A 17,285-nucleotide genomic window follows, 5' to 3' on the forward strand; every position below is an offset into this window, starting at 1 on the left:
AACTTTCTTATTCATGGCCCCATCTTCACGAAATTTGGTAGGTGGCTTCCCTGTGCTAACCAAATGTCACTAATTCTCCAACTTCTCGTGTAGGTAGAAGGCTGAAATTTGGCAGGTTCATTCCTTACAGCTTACTTACAAAAGTAAAGCAGGTTTCATTTTGAAATTCTACACGTAACGGTCATAACGGTCAACAATGTCCGCCATGTTGAACTTTCTTATTCATGGCCACATCTTCACGAAATTTGGTAGGCGGCTTCCCTGCGCTAACCAAAACCAATGTACGTACTTATTTCGGTGGTATGATGCCACTGTCAGCCACCATATTGAACTTTCCAATGTCACTAATTCTCCAACTTCCCGTGTAGGTAGAAGGCTGAAATTTGGTAGTTGTTTCGGTAGTATGATGCCACTGTTGGCCGCCATATTGAACTTTTCAAAGGTTTTTGCTACTTATGGGCCCATCTTCAAGAAATTTGCTACGCGGGTTCCCAACGTTAACCGAATCCTACTTACGTACATATATACATCAGTGTCAGATTCTTATTTAATTCTTCTGCTTTCTGTATCTTCTGCATTGCATTCAGGTCTTTCAGCCTCACTGATGAGCACCTGCAATCCATCCTGAGAATCTCCACAACACAGAACTCCCTGATGTTTTGTCTCATAGTGCCGTCTTAGATTAAATTCTGTAATTACAGCCACATTAGCTCCACAAATGAGACACACGGGTTCAGTAAACATATACTCAGCCTCCCATCGGTTTTTAAAGGCTCTATTTTCAGAATCAACTTTTCTCTTCAGCATCGTGTGAGCTAGCTTCGCAATAACTTGCAGCATCATAAGCTAGACTTGATTAACGCGGTAAGTGTTCGGCAAGGCAGCTGAAGCGCTGCATTATGGGATCTGTAGTTTATTGTGTTACCAGCGCTTCACATACCCGGGCCATTAATAACAATAATACAGTATATAAAATGATCTCGCGGGCTGGATATAATTACACGCCGGGCGGATGTGGCCCGCCCTTGAGTTTGACACATATGGACTAAATAGAACTTGAAAAGATATATTTTTTCAAATGTGATCGCGCAATTCAGATAGAGTTGACGCGCACTACAGCCTGCATGCCTCAATAAGTCATCCTCCCTCGCTCTTACTTTTTACCGTTCATCTAATGAATACACTGAGTATGGCTTTACCAAAACAATCATTGATGGCGAATAAAGTATCCATTATTCGAGTATGTAGATCGGGATATATATATATACATATATATATATACCCATGTATCGCAGCGGAGAAGTAGTGTGTTAAAAAAAGCTAGAAAACGAAAAGGGAACATTTTAAAAATAACGTAACATGACTGTCAATATACAGTATTTGTTTTGTGAGTGTTACTGAGTGTTGCTGTCATCAATGATTTGATTATCATTATTTCTTTCAATCAGGTTCGTATTTGTAGGATGTGTTGTGTTCAAGTTACATTCCGTGTTTGTCAATCGTTGTAAAGATGACAGGTTTCATTCATCGATTCGTTCTTACTGCATCAATAAACAGCTCGTCTTCTTCTTTATCCGAGACCTGACACACTGCATGCACGGGTTTTTTACACTGTCTTCCTTTAGCGGCACATTGACTTTTTCCACCGTGTGCTTTGTTTCCACAGTAGCTGTATTTATGAATATGCTTGTATGTATCAGACGCTTCATATTTTTGCTGCCTTTTCAATTGTGTAATTCGTTTTTGTTCAGCTCTTTGGAACTGTTGCTTTTATCTGTGCACTGCGTCCAGTTCACGTGAGCCTCGGTGTACATGCATCGAAGTTCCCAGTTGTGCTGGTGCCATCTCGTGCTATGTCCATGGCTGTATTTAATGTTACCTTAGTCCTGGCACTTAGAACTTTCTCTCGCAGTTTCGCTGAGTTTGTGCCAAACACCACGCTGACCATCTCATCTTCCTCTGCATAAGCACAGTCCTTAACCCGTGAATATTTAGTGGAGTTTGCTATTGGATTGCCGCTGACGGACGGCCTTATATGGGCAGGCACTAAATTACAAACGCCAGCGCAGCCTGTCTATGAACTTAATTTAAAGTGTAGGTTTACATCGTGCTTTGTTTCCAGTAGCAGAACTCATCAATATGGTTGTATATGTCACTCGCCGCTTCTTATTGTTTCGCTGCCTTCTCAATTATATAATGCATGTTTTCTTCAGCGCTTTTGGAGGTCTTCCTGATTTTCTATGTACTGCGTGATTCCGTGTGAGGCGTGATGATGTCACACGAAACTCCGCCCACGGCGTTCAAGCTCATCTCCATTACAGTAAATGGAGAAAACAGCTTCCAGTTATGACCATTACGCGTAGAATTTCGAAATGAAACCTGCCCAACTTTTGTAAGGAAGCTGTAAGGAATGAACCTGCCAAATTTCAGCCTTCCACCCACACGGAAGTTGGAGAATTAGTGATGAGTCAGTGAGTGAGTGAGTGAGTGAGTGAGTGAGTGAGTGAGTGAGTGAGTGAGTGAGTGAGTGAGTGAGTGAGTGAGTGAGTGAGCTTTGCCTTTTATTAGTATAGATATATATATATATATATATATATATATATGACTGCAACACTCATAACAGTGACAAAACAATTACATTGACAATCATGTTACGTTATTTTCAAAATGTTTCCTTTTCTTTTTCATTACTTCTTTAACACACTACTTCTCCGCTGCGAAGCGCGGGTATTTTGCTAGTTAAAATATAAATATTAAGTACACACTTCTTGCACATTATGAATGCAATGAGAAGTCAAGCAAAATGACACCTTTTATTGGCTAACTAAAAAGATTACAATATGGAAGTTTTCATGGCAGCTCAGGCCCCTTCTTCAGCTTTCTTTGAAAGCTTGAATATTGTAATCTTTTAAGTTAGCCAATAGAAGGTGTCACATTGCGTCCATAATGGCTAACACAGTACAACACCATACTATTGCAAATTATAAAAAAAACTGTTGCCACATAAGGACACTATTTACAAGAAAAAATTAATCATCAAGGCAAAACAGAAAATAATCAAAATAGGACATGTTTGATTGTGACGTTATTTGAAAATTTATTCACCCACTTTCAATATTAAAGTAAATTAATACAGGATCACAAAGTGGAATGGTCACAATAAGATAACTAACACTTTTGGTTGTTTGCCTTAGTATTCTAGATATCAGCTTCGGTTTTGCCTTGTCATTTAGGGGCCAGTTACTGGAAGCCACCAGAAAGCATGAGACAAAGAAAAGTTAATGTGGTTTACAGTTTACTGTATTGTAGCACATCTATTCTAATTCATAATTTGCATAATTCAGCTATAAAAATACACGAGATCAAATCAACTAAGTTATCTGGCTTGCACACACACAGACTCTGACAATGAGTTTACTAAGACCTGAAACTATTAGATAGCCATTGTCAGTGACAAACGGCCATTTGCGCTGCCTCTGAATATAGAATATGGAAAGACTGCTATTTGAACCTGCCTGTTAGTGCATCTTTGCATCACAAAATCATCAAATTCCTATTGTCAGTCTGAGTTAGCTAAAGGCTTGTGTTGAGTCTATATCCATGTCTGTGTGGGTTTACTTTGTGTAATCCAATTTTCCTCCCACATTTTAAGTATGGTGATGGTTAATTAAAAGCTCCGTGTTGGCCAGATTTGGGTATATGTGTGTTTGTGCCATGTACATTAGCTGTAACAAAAAGTGGCCAAGCTCACAGACAGCAGAAACACCTAATACATTGGACTAACTTCCAGCATGTTCACAGACAACAGCATTACAAAACAAATTGACTGCAACAAATCCTTTACAGGGTTAATTCCTGACTTCTGCCCAACATTGTCAGGATAGAGTGATAACAGATATGTGATGATTTTTAAATAAATAAAAAAGTGCAGACTCTGAATGGGTGTGGGTGTGCACATGCTGGCACCACTCCGGGGCCGATTGGGCTGCTTGGCTGATTGCACATTCACATACAAATGTAAGCAGATGGATGAATAGATCCCTGCCATGATTTTAACGTATTTTTAGTGGATTATTTACTGAACATTTTAACCTCCAAGTTTTCATATTTTAATGGAATATTTATTTATTTATGGAAGATTATGATGTTCTGTACTTTTGAACACTTCTGACTGGTTTTAATAAAAGCACTGAACACTTTGCACCAATCCCTTGCTGACTGCATGTGTCCTCATTTGCCCAGCTCATCTCAGTTTATGACTATCGATGGTTCTGGGTTTAAGAGTCTCACGGAAACAATAAGGGAGTTCAGAGCTGACCCAGGCCATCACAGATAGTCACTGGCTCTGTCTGATCCTGAACTGGATAAGCATGCTAGAAAATCAATAGAATGTTTTGTTATCCTGTGCTGTCCAAAGCTAATGCTTTATATCACCTTATCTCATCTTCTTACACTGCTTCTCTTGGTGAGAGTTATTGGGACAGCAAGCCAAGAAGGTCACCCCCCAGACTTCTTTGTCCCCACCAGAGATTCTGGCTTTTCCTGGGGAATTCCCAGGCTTATGCAAGTCAACCGTGAGATATAATTCCTGAGGTATGTCCTGGGTCTGCTGCAAGGTTTCCACCCAGTGGGACATACCCAAAAGTATATGCATGAGGAGCCACCTGGAAATCATCCTTATGACATACCCAAACCACCTCAACTAACTCCTCTAGATCTGGAGGAGCAGGTACTCTACTCTGAGGCTCTCATGAATTGCTGAGCTATTCGTCCTATCACATAGTGTCATCTTGGCAGTCCTGCATAAAAAAAAAATTATCTTATTCTTTTGATCATTACCCACACCTCATGACCATAGGTGTGGACAGTGATGTAGATTGACCAGTAAACTGAGAGTTTTGTACTTAGACTCAGCTCCCACTTCATTAACATGGACCAGTACAGTGCTAACAGAACTGCTTCCACTACTTCAATCTAATGCTCACTTTTGAACAAGATCCCAAGATACTTGATAATAATTTATATGAGCATGAACTATAACAAATTGCCACTACCGGTTGTTAAACATGTTTCCATGTTTCCAGGTGCATTTTATATAGCGTGTTTAATCAGTATTTGGTCATTTAGACCTGGAGTCTGAGTAAATACCATTGTGAATAAGGCAGGAACTTTCCTTGGCATAAATGCCAGTACATCACACAGCAAATTCACATATACAGTATATGCATATTCACGTTCACTGGGCCAATCCACCTGACAGGACCATGGATGTGACAGAAAATCAGACATCCTGGAAGAATCACACATAAATACAGAAATAAAATCATGGCTCAAACTACAAATTAAACACAAGTACAATACAATTCAATCAATTTTTGTACAGTGCACACTTATGCGATTGTGCACTTACTTATATATACAATCCATTAACAGTAAATTCTTAAATCTTAAAAAAAATGAATATAAATAGACCACAGCAATTTAATTATGAACAACATGAACAAATCATACCTATATAAAGTGCATTATCAGATAGTGTTTCTCTCTTAATATTGTAAATGTAATGAGTACACTATTTCTAATAATGGTGTGTAACACCAATCCCCCCACCCCCAATTTTAAATTAAACTTCTTCTTGTAACTTTTTAATTATTTTGTACAGCATTTTATAGGATGGGTGTACTGCAAGTGTTGAAAGGACTTCCACTTTGATTAGAATACCGATCATCAAAAACTAAAAGGTAATGAATATGCAAAATGGGCCATGAACCCTTGTCTGCAAACCATTCAGGAAAGATACTAGACCAATACACATCATAAGAGAGTGGATTAGATCTGAATGCCTTCATATGGTCATAGAAAGCTACATAAATACCTATAACCTGGACTTAATAGTGTTACAATGTAGTATAATTTTAAAAGATTTTATGACCTCAATTACAAAACTCAAGATGCAAAAATATAGTCACATAACAGAAAAAGTGATGCTAAGAAATCAGATCTGCAAACATCAGATGAAGAGAATGATACCACAAGCAGATTTTTGCATAAACTGTAACTAAAATCGGGTTAAAAATATCTTGAGGCTGTGTGCATGTGCACATTATTTCAGCAATATTCTGCACTGTAATAATAAGAAATTGCTTCAGGAAAAAATGAACACATTCCATTCTTGTTTGTTTATTTCTGTATTAAATATTAGCATTTGATTGAAGTAACTTATATAAACCAAAAGTGTGGTTTTCAATGTATTCACAAACTAGCATGGCAATGAAAATGTTACAAACAAATAAAGCCAAGGACAAGAGAGCACAGATTATACTACACTCTTAGAAATAATTTACAAGTGAAACTAAGCAAGATTTACTTCAAAATAAAAAAAAAACATATAGCTTTGGTTTACAGGGTATGTACTGCATTGTGTATAATTGTATGTTTTAAAAATATGTTGAAGTTTTTCAGACTAAGGACCTACTTCGACACTGTGACCTAGTTTCAGCCCTCTTGGGGTGAAAAATACTGCTCTTTAAGGATACCTTTGAAATCGCTAACTGGGATATGCTTTGTGAATCACATGGCCAGGACAGACGGACTTAGCCATTTTCTCACAGACTACAGTTCACTGCTTTCCCAACAACAAGCCATGGATCACAAAAGACTTGAAAGCCCTATAATATGTATAAGAGAGCTATCAGGTCTGGAGATAAGGATGAGATGAAGAAGGTGCAGTCAGAACTGAAGAAGAAGCTCTATGAGGAGAAAGCCCACTACAGAAACAAACCTGAGCACAGGTTACAACAAAACAACATAAAGGAAGTGTGGAATGCATTGATGAATGTCACTGGCTACAAGCAGGCTACAATACATGGACAGAAAAGAAACAAGAGCATATCTAATGAACTGAACCAGTTCTTCAACAGGTTAGACTCAGTATTGTCAGTACAGCCCTAGCTTCTGTGAGCAAGCTAGGGAAATTCCGGAATTCCAACTGCAATCTCCATCCTACACAACCTTCCCCTACTATGATATCACACCTGTGGCCTCCGGAACCCCTCCACTTCCTGGACTATATGCCTGTGCTGATCAAGTGAGGAGAGAGTTGGAAACACCCTGTATAAACAATGCTTCAGGGCCAGTTGGAATCAGTTCCAGGGTGCTGAAAACATGTGCCAGCCAGCTCTACAGGGTCCATCTGCGCCTGTTCTTCATTTCCATAAATCTGCAGAAGGTTCCTCAACTGTGGAAAATTTCATGTGTAATCCCTGTGCCAAAGAAAGGGCATTCCAGTGATCCCAAGGACTTCAGACCATTCGCTCATACATCATCATCATGAAGACCTGAGAGTCTGGTCCTAAAACAGCTGCAAACCCTGGTTTTAGAACATCTGGATCCTGTGCAGTTTGCCTATCAGACACATATAGGTATTGAAGATGCTCTCATTTACATGTTCCACAGAACCTACTCCCACTTGGACAAAGCTGGCACCACAGTCTGGATAAATTTATTTGACTTTTCCAGTGCTCTTAACATCATTCTACCTCCGCCACTGGGAAATATGTTAAAGGCTTTATATCTTGATGCCACTGCAATCTCTGGATCATGGATTATTTGACCAATAGTGTCAGAAATGGTGGTATGTAATACTGGAGCACCTCAGGGAACTGTCCTGTCTCCCTTCTTGTTCACCCTCTACACAACAGACTTCCAGCACAATATCAGCGCATGCCACCTACAGAAGTTTTCAGATGATTCCTCTATTACATGCTGCATTAACACTGGAATTAGTCAGAGTACATGAATGTTGTGGAGGACTTTGCCCTGTGGTGCAGGGACAATAACCTGCAACTCAACATCAGCAAGACAAAAGAGCTTGTGATGGACCTCAGATGTGCCAAGGAGCCTTTGAGAACAGCCACCATCCAGGGAAGGCCGTGGAAGTGGTGTGGAGCTACAAGTACCTGGGGGCCTATATAAACAACACACTGGACTGGTCTGACAACACAGTGGCATTGTATAAGAAGAGCCAGACAGACTGTACATGCTATGGAGACTCAGGTCTTTTGATGTATGCAGCAAGCTGCTGGAAATGTTCTATCAGTCCATAGTAGCCAATGTGTTTGCAGTCTCCTGGGGAACTTGAGCACAAAAGAAGCACAATGCCTGAGCAAACACACTAGGAAATTCTGTGCCATTACCCAGCAAACCTTGGACACACTGGAAGGCGCTATTGTAGAAAAGAGGTTGGTGGCAAAACTGGGTGCCATCATGAAACACCCCAACCACCACCCAGGAGGCACTCTCTTGGAGCACTGTTAGCCATGTGTTCATTTCATCACTGTGTGGTAAAAAGCACTTCTGGGGGACTTTTATAACCAACGCTATCAGGCAATTCAGTGCTTCCTCCTGGGACATTTGTTAAGTTCATTTTGATAAACCATTTGGAAATATTTGCACAATATACATGAATTTCATTATTTATTTATTTTTATTATTTACTTATCAATTGATTGATTGCTAGATTGACTGTATTATTTGTCCCTTTGAATACATATCCTTGTTTTTATGGTTCTGCTACTGTATGCATCTGAATTTCTCCATGGGATTAATAAACTTTATCTCATCTAATCTAATCTAATTTTTACAGTTTGTTAAATAAGACTTATAATGTTTAATTTAATTTGTGAGATGTGTTAATATAGGAATATAGAATTATTTAGATAATATACAGTTTTTTCAATTGAATAAATTGTGTAAACAAGACTGTACTGTAGAGCTCATAAGAGAAGGCTACCATTATTTTTGATTGTGTATTTAAACATGAGTTTAACAGGTGTCTCCTTTTGAACAGAAGGTTTGGTCAGCGAGCACATGACAATGAAGTCATAATAATGAGTAAGTGTTTTTCAAGATGACTAGGAGGATGGGGTGTATACAAATAGACTGACAGGCACATGAGGATATGCAAATGTAAACGCAAATGCTGATAGTTACATTGTACAAAACTTTAATTTCAGGTAAATTTTCTTGTGTGTGTGATCATTTGTAAGAAGGTATAAAATAGGTGCTTAGGAATTTTGAGTTAACTGACAAGTAGGTTATTATAAATTGTCCAGTTCTGGCTGATGCAGCTATTACCAATTATTGCATAACCAGCCATCAAGGCACTCTCTAAAGGAAAAGATTTAGAAGCACTTCTTCAACATTATTCTAGGGCTAGGCCACCGCAAAACAATACAATTTATTTTTGTATAGTCCAAAATCACACAAGGAGTGATGCAATGGGCTTTAACAGGCCCTGTCTTTTGACAGCCCCCCAGCCTTGACTCTCTAAGAAGACAAGCAAAAAGAGAGACACCTTTCCAGGTTGGTTGGGTGTGCAGTGGGTGTCAAAAAAAGGGGGTCATACATTACAATACACAGAACAAAAAATAAGTAATCCTCAATACAATATAACATAGTGCAATAGAATTATTACAAATACAGAGCAGTAGATTATATCACATAATATGATTTGGATTTGTTTGATAGCATTCCAAAGTCCACAACCATCACATTTGGCCTAAGAAGACAAAGAATGTAACAACTAAAAGCCAATTTTTCATATTTTATGCAAAATACAGTATATGATATGATATATGATATGAAGACTGCTGTGTGACTTTAACTTGAATCATTCAGGCTGAATGTTTTCATTTTATCTTAACAACTGACATATGCCTAGTTCCTCTGAAAAAAATACTGTTTAGATTGAAATAAAGTTTTAGTATTATCTCACTGAAAGTGCCTTTTCCGTACTATGACACTATCAATTACTGAGGGATTGGCATTTCTAGAAGATGAAGGATTGAGATGCTTATCTAGGTCATAAAAGGTCTGTAGGAAGAGGAAATCTAATCCAGGTCCTACAGGTCCAGTAATAAAGTGGGGAGATTCCCATTCCACTTAAGTCCATGCAGGGGTGGAAAACTAGGAGTAAGTTGCGACTTGGGGGCTAGCAGTGAGCAGCCTGCCATTGTCAAGGTATTCAAAGGTCCTTTCAGAAATTGAATACTGAGAGCAGTGGACATAGCAGTGTGCAGCCCTCCCTTTGTTTTAGGGTTCTAGGGGAAAGTACTGCAAATTGTGCATGTAACACTAAGTTAATAAGTTTTAGAATACTATTTAGTAATTTTTTCTTGTTCACCAATGAAAAATTACCTTTTCAGTACCTTTCATGGAAACATTAGAAATAAAACAGAAATCACACACTTACTCAGTATGAAATGGTCTACAGCCTGGCTTATGGAAAGGTGGTTAAAGTTAATCATTCCATCAGGTTGCTCTTGAATCCATTCCCATACACTACAACGAAAAGAGGCCCAGGCAAGGTTGGGAACTTCTAAAGGCCCACTGTATCCCAGTATCCTCAAGAGGCTCAGGAGTTCATCTTCACTGAGTCCACCGTGAGACAGCCGAATTAAGCATAAAACATCAGGCACCCAGCCTTTCATCCCTGTTGAGATATAAATATAGTAAAATCATCCTTGGGTTAAGAAACATATAATGATATGGAACAAATAGCATAAACCTGTGGATGTAGTTCATAATTTATAGTAATGGAACAGACTCATTCTATTCAATTTTTTGTAATAAATCTGTGATTTTGTGTTCCCTTATTACTCTAATCTCAGCCCACAAGGGATTTTTATGTATTCTACCCTATTCATGACCAAGGAGGCCTTGGCTGAACGTGAAATGACCATAGCAGCTGGCAACATCATTAAACAATAGATTTATGTGAGACTGATGGCTGGGTAATGAGGGGGCATGAATAAAAGCAAATGTCAGTAGGCATAGCAAGTCAAAACAGACACTTAAAAAACAGGATAAAAGAATACAGGAAAAAGGACAAAATCTTAATACGTAAACAATGAAAAAATCACAAGAATAATAAAAGCCAAATAATTAATTTAGCTGCCTCGCAGTTAGGAGACCTGGGTTCGCTTCCCGGGTCCTCCCTACGTGGAGTTTGCATGTTCTCCCAGTGTCTGCGTGGGTTTCCTCCAGGCGCTCCAGTTTCCTCCCACAGTCCAATGACATGCTGGTTAGGTGGATTGGCGATTCTTAATTGGCCCTAGTGTGTGCTTGGTGTGTGGGTGTGTTTGTCTGTGTGTCCTGCGGTGGGCTGGCACCCTACCCAGGATTGGTTCCTGCCTTGTGCCCTGTGTTGGCTGGGATTGGCTCCAGCAGACCCCCGTGACCCTGTGTTTGGATTCAGCGGGTTAGGCACTGGATGGATGGATGGATAATTAATTTAGCAGTCAAAAACACATCTACCCTCAGCATCACTAGACCATATGTTTTGGGAATGCAGTAGATGAACATAACTTTGGAGAAGCATCTTTATATACTTCTCAGATGTACACCTAGATGGGATTAAAATGCATGGGGAAAATATAGTGTTTGTAAAGTGCTGTACTACACTACTAGCACAACTTCCTGACATACCTCGTCACTTTGCACTTGGCTTGCCATATGGATTCCCGACAGGAAGTGTAACAATAAAAATAAAATATTAAAATAGTGAAAAAGAAAAAAAACAGATTTGCAGAATACTTGTCTGCCTCCACATGAGGGTTCCAAAGTTTAGGGTGAAACAAAAAAACAGCAAACTCCTCAAAGCATATTGTTCTTTCTTTCAAGAGGCAACCATAAATATTAGCAGACAGGCACACGTGACCTCACTTGATAAGTTTATAACCAAGGGACAGCACAACACTTGTGAATTCATGAAGAGGAAGTCCAGAAAGAGAGTTCAGCATACTTTCAGATAACAAAGATGGAGAAACTTTCCCTGTATTGGTCCACTGTATCAGTAAAAATCTAGATACCAGGCCATAGCTAGCTTAAAGATTAAGATATTGCATAGCACTACCAAACTTTCTGTTTTGCTACTGGGCAATAAATGAACACACAATAAGGTCTTAGAAACTGGCAGAAATTCACAAAAATATACCGGCCTAGTTTGCAATTGAAAACAAATCTTTTTCTAAATTTTCTTTGTATGACTTGCTCTGGTTAAAGTCAATATTGTCATCAATTTGCCAGCAACCAGACATCTACCAGTTATTTAAAATATGAAACCAATGTACTGTAGGATGCATCTGTTGCCCATGTTCATGAGAATCACCTCTTTCAACCTTCTCAATCCTACTCAGTATTTAAGTTATGGATTAAGACACTTAGAGATCTTTATATTGACAACATATTTGCAATTATAAACAATTATGCTATGCTCCAAATGTAATTTTCCAGCTAAACACTTTTTCCTATATACAAAGTAGAAATTTTGTTACACTTCACGTTCATATATCTATTGTCTTGATGAAGACTCAGGACAGCATTTCAAATATATAAAATATTTCAAGCAATCTACCTTTCAACAACCCCAGGAACAGTGCGAGAGAGATCTATCAATTAGCATCTCGGAAAAGGAGTGTCACTCAACCAAGCAAAAAATAAACTCTAGTTCAATTTGCAGAAAGTATTACTTAATTCAGCTAAAACATCTTATATTAATCACATTTATCTTATTGAAAATTGTGTAAAATGAACCCGGGGAAGATCCAAATTGTCAGCTTTGGCATCTACCCTCAGCATCACTAGACCATATGTTTTGGGAATGCAGTAGATGAACATAACTTTGGACAAGCATCTTTATATACTTCTCAGATGTACACCTAGATGGGATTAAAATGCATGGGGAAAATATAGTGTTTGTAAAGTGCTGTACTACACTACTAGCACAACTTCCTGACATACCTCGTCACTTTGCACTTGGCTTGCCATATGGATTCCCGACAGGAAGTGAAGCAGTGTGATTGAGGACTGCACACCCTCGCTACCACCGACATCAACAACTCCTTTGCGCAGGCTCTTCCATTATTCTATATGCCTCATCCTTACACTACTAGCAAGTAGACTTATTTTACTTTAATGGAACATTTCCACAACTTCTACAACTCAGTGGGTAAGGGACATTCTATATTATCTCAAAATAAAAAAAATCTAATTTTATTTAAGAGGATATATCCAAAACGTATTTAAAACAATACAATACAATTTATTTTTATATAGCCCAAAATCACACAAGAAGTGCAGCAATGGGCTTAAACATAGAAAGAATTCATGAAAATAATTTTACAATAAATGTGCCAGGTCTTTGACTAACTCTTGCTATTAATTGTTCTGTTATAAAATCAGGATTTTATGCTCATGTCTTTTACTCTTTCCCTTGGGTTGGGGTGGAGTTTTGGTTGTTTCGTTTGCAGTTCTATTTTTCTTTTGTTTTCTCTGGACTGATTTTAAAGTAAATTGTTGTATCTACTATGGACTAATAATTTATTTAATTTTAACACTAAATTTATTCAAATAAAACAAAAACACAAATGTATATGGCACATTTTCACATAGACATAGAGCAGAAAGAACTAATATGTTGGTACTAATTTAATACAGTAGGTACTGTACTCATGTGTGAATGCAAGTAGACAAATTACTCCAGAAGGCACAATATTACATGATAGAAATATGAGGAAAAATTACATATAAAAGAGGCTCACAGGGGTAATGCTACAGCACTGCATCGACATAATGTATGTCAAAATGAAAAACAGCAGAAGTCATGCTTGGAAATGCTTTGTGCTCATGCAGGAGAATTCCAGCACATTAGTGCTAGAATTGCAGTAGTTATTAAAAAAAAGATGAAGAAAGGAAAAAAAACAAAACAGGTGCAGGCTCGTTTTAATTGGCACATTATTCCTATTATAAAATTAGTTTAGAAAAAAATCAAATGGGGTGTAATTATTTTACTTGTATTGTCATATATTTGTAAGAGGAGATGAAAAGATAACAAGATTAATCAATTTTAAATACACAATCTTGATAAATGAACACAGACTTTGCATTCTCTGACTGTAATGAGCACTTCTGCAGATGTCCATCAGTCCAAGCATCTGTCCATTTTCCAACCACCATATATACTTCAAGGTTGCAGAGGAGACCTCACATGCATATAGGACTGTGGGATATGGAAAGACTGGCAGTGCTAAAAGCATTTGCAGCAATTGAACACTGATGATTCAAATGGAGAGGCTATTTACCTTGTATAAGCCAGCAATAACATAAGCTGCTTCATTTTCTAATACCAAAATAAAACACATTTAGTGTTTCAATGCTTTGAAGGGACATCTACCTATTAATATGATGTGCACTGTGTTAAACGAGACATGTAATCGCTGAAACATGCAGTTAGTTGGATAAGCAAATGAGCATACTTCATTGCTACATATGAGCCTGCAAACACTAAATTTGTATCATTTGTTTGGTTTTTAAAGGCAAACTAAATTTTTATTACTATAACTCATAAGTAAAAGCATACATGTCATTTATTTGAATTGTACGTCAAAGATTTCTTTGCAGCCTTTGTCGATTTTCATAAAGCATTCCACTTAGTTGACTGAGCTGCCCTGTGGGACATCCTACGACTATCATGTGATCCCCCGAAGTTGCTGGATGTCATGGCCGGCCTATACACTGGTACTGTGAGTGCTGTGCACAGTGGAGGCAGAACCTCTTTGTTTTTCCCAGTTGATACTGGGGTTCGTCAAGGGTGTGTTCTTGCTCCTACTTTGTTCAGTGCTTGTATGGACTGAGTGTTGGGCAGGGTAGAGTGGTCCATTGGTTATGGGGCATCTGCTAGTGAATAAAGATTCAATGATCTTGACTTGGCCAACAATGCTGTGATCTTTGCAGAGTCAATGGAGGCTCTGATTGGTGGGCCTCAGCGAGGAGTCTGAGTGTCCGGGCTTGTGAGTGTCCTGGATAAAAACCAAGATCCAGGCCTTTAATGACCTCTTGGGCACAGCCATCAGCAGTGTTTCTGCCTGTGGAGAGAATGTCGACCTTGTTCTTGACATTCATGTCTCTGGTGACTCTTCCTATGAAGTCAATAGATGGATTGGGAGAGCATGGGGGTTCTTGAGGTTGCTGGAAAGGGGTATGGGGTACTCCTGATATCTTTAGAATCCTGATGCTTCTTGTTTTGCTAAAGGTTGTGAGACACAGTTGATATCCAGTGACCATACATGAAGACTTGACACCTTCGGTATTGCTTCTCTTTGGTGAATCATTAGGTACTGGTGGTTTGACTTTGTGTAGAACGAGTGGTTGCTAACGGAGTCCCAAATGTAGTGCTATTCCCAGATGGTGATCTGGCTCGTAGGAGCCACGTTGTTGAGGACCTGAGCGGCTCAACCAGGCCATGGGGACCTGGCTGCAGCAGATAGATGGTCATATCTGGAGGGTGGGAATGGACTGTGTGTTGGCCTGGAGGTTGGCAACTGCGATCCCAAGCTGTTTCGTCATTTGGTAGGTGTGGCAATGCATTGTACCAGTCCATGCTCCCCAACCTGACCTGACCTTACCTGGTAATAATAGACCAAGTAATTTTCTAATTCTGTATTTGTACACAGGCATAAACAATAACAATGTGTGATTACTCATGTAAGAAACCTTGAAAACCCAATACAAAGTCTCTTCTAAAATAAAGGATTAAAGTCAAACTGACACAATTCCAAATGTTTGTTTCAAACCAGTTTAAAAGCAACTGACAAAGCAACTTAAAAGAACTTGTCTAAATGGAAATATCATGAATTATCCTGGAATTCACAAATTCAACAGTACATACAGTGTATATAACAATGTTTACATTTTTTATTTATTATGAGTTCTATATTTATTATGGGTATTTTTCAGTTAATGGACAGGAAATGCCAGAGAATAGATGTAGAACAAGCACATGCTAAGATAAATAAAGTAGTTCATGATATATCATTCTTTATAAACCAGATGATAAAATCACACCAATATATAAACCCCCATTTCTTGGCCGGCTTTGTATCCCGGCCAATACCCCCAGGCCGTTAGAGGGAGCCCTCACAGCGGCATGGAAGGTCTCCGAATTCCAGCGGAGCCTCATGGACATTGTAGTTTTTATGGACAGCCCTGCTGGATACCATGGAGGCCACCAGGAGCCGCTATAGGGAGGCTTGGGGAGTGTTAGTTGCCGTATGCCCCGGAAGTACTTCCAAGTCATATGAACGGAAGGAATGATGTACTTTCAGGGTGAGAAAAAGGACTTTTATCTGACCCGGAAGTGATAAGGAACTATGGACTAAAGGATGAGAACACTTCCGGGTCGGGAGCTATAAAAGGACCATGGGAACTCCCAGACAATGAGCTGAGCTGGGTGGTAGGAGGGCAACGCATCTGGGAGTGGAGGATTGATTTATTATTGTTATTGTGATTGGTTATTTATGAGTAGTGTGGAGTGGAAGGTGCTTAGTGCACATTATTATAATAAAAAGAATTATTGTAGCACTTTTACCTGGTGTTTGGCGTGGTAAGTGAGGGCTCAAGGGAGCGCCCCCCCCCTACTGCTACAATATTTATTATGGGGATTTTTCAGTTAATGGACAGGAAATGCCAGAGAATAGATGTAGAACATGCACATGCTAAGATAAATAAAGTAGTTCATGATATATCATTCTTTATAAACCATATGATAAAATCCCACCAATATATGAAACCAGCATTTCTTGTTACACTGAGGGAATTCTCATCTTTGATCCACATAAATTAAATTATAACTGAATTCATGCACTACCCGATTAGCAGCAAATGGGCCTTGGAGCTTTTGGCAACAACGTACACTGTATGAAGCGAAGCCATAACAATACTCTGCCATTTAGGCAGTGCTTCCAAATTCACTACAGTATAATCACACTATACCATTAATATAGTAAATATCTAAACTGCTAAAATTTAGTTTTGGGTTATGAGGGAAGAGGAGTTTAGCCCAGTTGCTGCAAGGTAGGAACCAAAACTTGACAAAATGCTAGTTGATTGCCGGTGGCACCCAGGCCTATTATTATGCACAGACACACTAGTGGCAATTTGGTAAAACCAATTGAATCATCTGCCTGTCCTTGTGGAAGCAAACAAGAATAATATTTTACATTAAACAATATATTGCAGGTTCCCTACCCCTTATATTTTGGCTGAGGCAGTGGTTTTATATTCAGAACAAAAACTCTTTCCCAGTTACCAGATGTACTTGTTAAAAATATAAAATAACTATAAAATAATTCAATAATGACTGTAATATAAAGCTAAATTTTGCAAAATAATAATACAAGTAATATTTTATGTGGAGTAAATAAACATCTGATATTACAACATATAGT

The 17,285-nt window shown here is 38.6% G+C and overlaps 1 protein-coding gene across 2 annotated transcripts in view; it reads right to left on the bottom strand.

Annotated features, from left to right (window-relative positions):
• LOC120534313 (putative tetratricopeptide repeat protein 41) overlaps positions 1-17,285 on the bottom strand; it is a 98,894-nt gene that overhangs the window by 38,007 nt on the left and 43,602 nt on the right. For both annotated transcript variants that reach the window (XM_039761808.1, XM_039761807.1), the window contains exon 7: positions 10,253-10,492. In XM_039761808.1, coding sequence (XP_039617742.1) covers positions 10,253-10,492 — 240 coding nt within the window. The remainder of the gene's footprint in view (positions 1-10,252; positions 10,493-17,285) is intronic.

Source organism: Polypterus senegalus, chromosome 8 (genome assembly GCF_016835505.1).
Source record: "Polypterus senegalus isolate Bchr_013 chromosome 8, ASM1683550v1, whole genome shotgun sequence".
NCBI classification, from domain to species: Eukaryota; Metazoa; Chordata; class Cladistia; order Polypteriformes; family Polypteridae; genus Polypterus; species Polypterus senegalus.